Source organism: Vespa crabro, chromosome 5 (assembly GCF_910589235.1).
Source record: "Vespa crabro chromosome 5, iyVesCrab1.2, whole genome shotgun sequence".
NCBI lineage: Eukaryota > Metazoa > Arthropoda > Insecta > Hymenoptera > Vespidae > Vespa > Vespa crabro.
Genome location: NC_060959.1, coordinates 9,591,407 through 9,598,906, shown reverse-complemented (window position 1 = coordinate 9,598,906; position 7,500 = coordinate 9,591,407). Strand labels below are relative to the sequence as shown.

The following is a 7,500-nucleotide window of genomic DNA, read 5'->3' as shown; positions in this document are numbered from 1 at the left end:
GAACTGTCCATGAATGTCTCCGCATACTGTAACAAAAAAAAAACAGAACAAGAACATTTTATTTTTTTTCTTTCTTTTCTCTTTTTCTTTTTTTTTTCTTTTTTTTTTTTACTTCGTTTCGGTAGAAACAAATTGAACATCCTATAAATTTTTTTGGAAGGAAAAGTGGACGAAAGAAAATGTTTTTTCTCTTCTTTTTTCTTTTTTTTTTTTTTGTTTTTTTGCGGTAGAAACAAATTAGCCACCCTATAAATATCTTTGAGCGTATTGAATAAGAAGAAAAGAAAATGAGAATTCATTATTGTGTTTTGCATTTTTCTTTTTTATTTTATTTATTTATTTTTCGTTTGTCTTTTTTTTTTTTTTTTTTTTTTTTTTTTTGATAACACATTTCTCTTCTTTTTTTCCTCTCGTTGGAAACAAATCGGACCATCCCATGAATATTTTTGCACGCATATCAAAAGAAAAAGATAGAAATACAATTTCTTTTTCCTTCTTTCTTTTTCCTTTCCTTCGCCCCCCCCCCCCGCTGCCCCCACCCCCAGATAAATGGTCCTTTTTGTTCTTTCCCTTTTCTTTTCCTATTCTTCTATTCTTTTTTTTTTCTTTTTTCCTTTTTTTTCCTTATAGAAACAAATTAGCCGGTCTATAAATATCAAGGTCTTTTCTTTCTCTCTCTCTCTCTCTCTCTCTCTATTTTTTTTCTTTTCTTTTCTTAACCCACCCTTAATCAAAGAATATGCCCCAACTTTACTTGGTTACGATGTAAAAGAGATAAAGCACGCGATCTCAAAACCGTTTATTCTCTCTCTCTCTCTCTCTCTCTCTCTCTCTCTCTCTCTCTCTCTTTCTCTCTCTTAACGTTTAAGACGATAAGAAATCTCTCTTTCTCCGATTAATTTAAATAAATTAACTCTAACGACGTTACACATACATAGAGCACACGTACACGTACTTATATACGTATATACGTACATGCATACATTTGCTATCTAATAAAAAAAAAAAATGTATTCCGAATTTTTAAATCTATTATGATGAGAATTGCATTTAATTATATTTAAAGAGATATTGGATTTTCTTCTTAAAATTTGTAATTTTAATGAGAAATACTTTTCGTTGTTCGGTGTAAAATAATTTTTTAGATAAATATTATATTTATATATTTATTAAATGTTATATATACATATATATATATATATATATATATATACATATACTCTATTAATTAATTTATTTTATTTAACAATATTAAATAATTAAATATTATTAAAATTTTAAGACATGATTTACATTATATATATATATATGTGTGTGTGTGTGTGGATGGGTGTTTGATTAAATATTACAATAAAATCATTATTCTATGAATTTAACGTATAAATGATTAATATTATTAATACGTTCAATATAATAATCATATATGAAAAATTTGTATGAAAAATAGAAATGTTGATATAGAAATGAAAATTACAGATATTTCCTTTTCTAAAGATATTTTCTGATGAAAAGTTAAAATCAAAGAGACGTAATTAATTGAACGACTATTAATAGACTTGATGTATCGACTATAGGAGCTTTGGTAGTCCACGAGTGTTGATAAACTTGTTTGTAAATGTTTCAGAGAGCAACTACGCTTTCGAAATCGAGATAGATAGATAGATAGATAGATAGATAGATAGATAGATAGATAGAGAGAGAGAGAGAGAGAGAGAGAGAGAGAGAGAGAGAGAGGTCATTCGTAAAAGTTTAAGTTTTCAAAGGTGAAACACGTTGATTAGAAATTCGATACACTGTTCTCGTTCGCATAATAATTTCTCAGGATCGATCGATCTATCGATCAATCCATTGATTATGCAATTATAAGTTATAAACAAATCTGTGTTTCTCCCTAGAGATAATACGACGAAACGCGATTCGTTTGTTATTTCTGTAAATTTTTTTGAAATCGTTCTTATCGAAAATTGTTACAATTTTTTTTAAATACGTCTTTTTTCCTTTTTTTTCCTTTTTTTTTTTTTGTTTTTGCCACTTTCTTTAATAAAGGAAATGAACATAAAATTATAAATTATACGACGTGACTTCGTTTAATAATCTCTCCTTCCAATCGAAAATAATCTGTTGATTTATGAATAATAATTTATGAATGAAAATTTTCATAAAAAAATATTATTATTATTTTATATATATATATATATATATATATATAAATTAATTTAAATACCTTTCATTGTACGTGTTCCTTTTTCTATCGCCGTTTAAAAGTAATCAATTTTCACATTAACGAATTACATATTAAATGAATTAATTATCATATAAAATAATTTATAATTTATTCGTCCCTTAATTAACATTTCGAAAGAGATTAACATTCGAAAAGAGATCGAACAAATGGGTATACAAAGACGAAAAGGGGGAAGAAAAAAGTAAGAAAGAAAGAAAAAGAAAAAGAAAAAGAAAAAGAAAAAGGGCAAAGAAAAAAAGAAAAGAAGTAAAAGAAAATACATCGGAAATTCGTCGATGTTGATTAGAATCTAGTTAAGTGACGAAAGATTTGTGGTCGGCAAAGCGAATTATAGTAATTGAAATAATAGTTATAGTAGTTGATTAAGAGTATCTTACACACGTATACACACACACACACACACACACACACACACATATATATATATATACAAATATGTATTAAGAATATACATGTGTATATGCATGTGTATAAATACATGCAGATGTAAGCATATATATATATATATATATATATATATGTAATGTTTGTGAGTAGATGGATACGTATGCGTACTTAAGTAATATGTATATGCATATATACGTTTGTTAGTACATGTATGTGTATGTATACATATACGTGTTTCTCTCGTTTGAGAGAGAAATGACGGAAACATAAGAGGAAGACAGAGAGAGAGAGAGAGAGAGAGAGAGAGAGAGAGAGAGAGAGGATCTAATCGGTTGTACTTGGAGCTATCCTAATTGAATGCCAATCTCTAATTCCCTTGAAACGTCCTAGCAATCCGTTTCCAAAGCTCACAAAGAGGATTCTTATTGGTTAACTCCTTCCTATTCCTAATTGTAAGCTCTATCTCTCTGTATCTACTTCTCTATCTCTATTTCTCTCTCTCTCTCTCTCTCTTTCTCTTTCCCTTTCTCTCTATTTGTCTTTCTTTATCTACCTATATATATATATATATATATATATATATATATATATATATATATACGTGTGTATGTGTGTGTGCATGCATATATGTCCTTTATCTGTTTAACTTATTAAGAGACGTTTCTCTCGAGGAAACTCTCGGCACTCTTGATGTCCGAGACACGTACTAACGATTATAAACAGTGATAGTAATTAATTCGACCTTTCATAACGATATGCCATCGGCTATATAGATATTATGTGTATGTAAATATTCTTATAGCATAGAATGCATGTATGTATGTATGTATGTATGTATGTATGCATGTATAGGTGAGTTCAAAAGGGTCACTAATTTTTTTTCTTTCTTTTTTTCTTCCTTGTTTTCTCTTCATTTTTTTTTTTTTTTTTTTTTTAATATACCTACGAGCACCTATTTATAATACACGTTTATTTTAATATTTCTTTTTTTCCCCTTCCCTCTTTCTACTTCTTTCTTTCTTTTTATATAATTTTTCTCTTTTTCTTTTTATATGTATGCATATATATATATATTAACATTTATTCATTTATGTCATTTTATTTTTATTAATATTTAATTATATTATTTATATATTATTTAATTTATTTAATTTATATATTATTATATATTTATATATTTATATATTATTTATATTATTTATATATTTATATATTATTTAATTTATTTAATTATATTATTATTATATTATTTTTATTAATATTTAAAGTATCTATGGTATATATATATATATATATATATATATATATATATATACCATAGATACTTTAAAATTATCATAGTATAATAATAAATAAATAAATAAATAAATAATACCGAGATGTCTGCATATATAATATAAATACACATACACAGGTATATAATAAGTACATATATAATTTTCATTTTTTATTTTAAAATATTCATACGAATAATGATGTTAAAGTCTTTTAGCTAGCCTTAGAATTAGAATTCCATCAAAATGAAAAAGAGAAGAAATAGAAAGAGAGAGAGAGAGAGAGAAAGAATGAGAAAGATATATATTGTATATATACATGGATAGATAGATTCGTCTTGAAAGGATTCATACAAAAGATGTCGAAATAGACAGGGTCATGGAGTTGCAGGGTGGAGGGGACGGGCGGGCTTTTGGGGGATGGGGGAGGAGGAAATGTGCGTTTGAAGTTCATTACTCACGCTGAAAACAATCTATCTGGGTCAATCGGGGGTGAGAACTGAAAGCTGACAATGGCGGTTTCACTTTGTTAAAAGGAAGTCACGTTGCGGAACGTCCATTTATACTTACACGAGATTATTATCTTTTTTTCTTTCTCCTTCTCTCTCTCTTTCTCTCTCTCTCTCTCTCTCTCTCTCTCTTTCATATACATAAACACATACATACATACATACATATATACAGGCACGCATGAAAATTCAAAGATTTAGCTTAACGAGAGTTTCATTAAGTTTAAGGAGAATACGCGTAATTATATCGTACAATTAGTTCACCTACTATTATTATTATTATTATTATTATCATTATTATTATTATTATTATTATTATTAATTATTTATCCTACTATTTTACTATTACTAATATTCAAAGATTTCGTTTATATTCTTTTATAAGGTGAACGAAGAAATTTAATGAAAATATTTCAATGAAATTATAATTCTCATCGTATGTCGCGTTTTGTATTATCGTATTATATATCGTAGAAATAATGTACATGTAAATATCACGTTAGTTATAACTATATATATATATAGGCTTTTAACGTCATCACGACGAAAAGATACTCGGCTCGTTGATAATTTATTTTTCCTTTCTAGAAAACTTCAAGAAATGAAATATGTATATGCATTTTTCGTGTTTTCCACTGTCTTCTTCCTTTCTTTCTCTTTCTTTCTATTATTTTTTTATTTTGTTTCTTTTTTTCTTTTTCTTTCTTTTTCTTTTTTTTTTCTCTCTCTCTCTCTCTCTCTCTTTCTTTCCTTCTTTTTAAAACATCGTCCGCAATCTCGCTCCTCTCGTAACTTTTCTTTTTATTTTTTTGCGATAAGAGCATTTAAATTAATTTCAAATAAAACTTTTATGAGAAAAAGTAAAAAGCCCAAGAACTTTTCAAATTGGCTCTGTTAGATATCGACATATTATGATTTATATATATATATATATATATATATATATATATATATATATATATATATATATATATATATAAATAGTAGATATTAAAATAAAAATTAACATTAATAAATAAAATTAATATTATAGAAAATAAGATAAATATAAATATATATATACGCATATAAATACATATAAGTAAATATAAATACATGATATATTTAAAATGAAACGTCTTATACTTATTTAATTATTTATTTACTATTTAACTCTTATCAATTACTTTCATTTCTTACCAATTTCTTTTCATTTACGATATATAAATAAATAAATAAAAAGAAAATATATATATATATATATTATATACTACAATACATATATAATATTATTTTATTTTTCATTATGTCTTTTTTTTAATTTACATAAATATATATTTATAATATAATATTTTACTTTATATTTATGCTGATTCATTTTAATTTGTATGTTTTCGTGTCTCCCCCTCTATCTACCACCCTCTCCCTTCCTCTCTCTCTCTCTCTCTCTCTCCTTGTCTCTCTCTCTCTCTCTAAAAACTTGTGAAAGGAAATGCAGCATAAAAATGCACTCGGTTGGCCACGTAAATCGATCCACGTGACGTTTACGCGAGCACGGAAAGGAAGATAAACATTGGTGCTTTTTCATACTGATGTTTTAAGTAATATACCTTAGCAGAGGAAAAGAGAGGAAAGTATGATGGTTGACGATGATGACATGATATTAGTGCGATCATAAAAAAAAGGGGAAAAAAAAAAAAAAGAAAAAAACATGTACAGCGACAAACGTTCTTTCGTCGTTAATACGTAAGATGATGATGTAGATGATGATAATGATTAAAATAAAAAAAAAAATGAAAAAAGATGTTGGAAGAGGTCGAACATACAGATATATATCTCTTTCTTTCTTTTTTCCTTTTCTTCGTTCTTTTGTTTCTTTTTTTGTTTTTTTGTTTTTTTGTTTTTTTGTAATTTTTTTTGTTTTTCTTATTTTGCAAGTTCCGATATAACAAGAAAAGTTTTTAAACTTTTAAATTTGGTCTATTCTCATAAATGATGATCATAATCATCGAACTAATTTGGTTCAAATGAGTCACATCGATTGAATTCTTTCTTGACAAATTAAAAGATAAATAAATAAATAAAAATAAAAATAAAAATAAATATAAATGTTAACAATAATCTATCTATTTTATTTTACAAATTATATTGTATATATATTATTATTATTATTATTATTATTATTATTGTTATTTTTGTTTTTACTTTTTTAATGTCACAGAAAATTAAATGACAAGCGCACAAATGTTTCTAGTCAATTTCTCGATGAGTCGTTTAATTTTACAATAGAGATATTCTTTTTTATAAAGAAAGAAAGAAAAAAAAAAAAAGAAGAAGAAAAAAAAATAATCGTAATCAGTCATTTTCACCTAACTCTACTAATTATATGTATGTGTATATATATAATATATATATATATATATATATATATATATATATATATTAAAATAAAAAAAAGAAAAATCGCGAATGTTAAAAAAATGATAATAATCGGATATAGAAGTATTTTTTCTTTTTTTTTCTTTTTCTTTTTTTTTTTTTTGTTTTTTTTTTTAATTATAAAAATACATGATGAACAAATAAAAGAATAAGAATAAAATAAATAAGACAAATAAAATAATATAAATAATTTGTTAGCTTTAATTCCATTTTTGTTTTTTCATTCCTCTTCGAGTCCACATTAGTTTCTTCTTGGTCGTTATTCTTCACGCACGTTACTGCAAATTGTACACGGCAACGAGATTTCGTTAATCGAGAATAGCCAACGATAGAATAATAATTAATATATTTCTTATCATAATCTGACATATCATAATTTCGACAAATCAATATTAAATAACACGAGACCGTAAATTTATGACGAATAGTGTCAACGATCAATCCCTTTGGCGAGAAGTAAAAAAAAAAAAAAAAAAAGATTATTGCTTAGTAGAGTCGTTAAAAAAAAAAAAGAAGAAGAAGCTGAAGAAAAATAATAATCTGACTATCTTATAATACTAATCTAATTGAAAAGTAATTTCATTTTTTATTTATGAAAACGTATTAAACTTAATGGTCAATTTTATTAGGAAATAAATTGAATATTTTTATTATATATACTTATTGT

At 25.3% G+C, this 7,500-nt stretch overlaps 1 protein-coding gene across 8 annotated transcripts in view; it reads right to left on the bottom strand.

Annotated features, from left to right (window-relative positions):
• LOC124424182 (serine/threonine-protein phosphatase 2B catalytic subunit 2-like) overlaps nucleotides 1–7,500 on the bottom strand; it is a 200,123-nt gene that overhangs the window by 77,290 nt on the left and 115,333 nt on the right. For all 8 annotated transcript variants that reach the window (XR_006942245.1, XR_006942246.1, XM_046962879.1 and 5 more), the window contains one exon: nucleotides 1–26. This exon is cut by the window's left edge and continues 99 nt beyond it. Coding sequence is in view for 6 of the 8 variants with exons in the window: in XM_046962879.1 (XP_046818835.1) it covers nucleotides 1–26 (26 nt within the window). In the remaining 2 variants the exon portion in view is untranslated. The remainder of the gene's footprint in view (nucleotides 27–7,500) is intronic.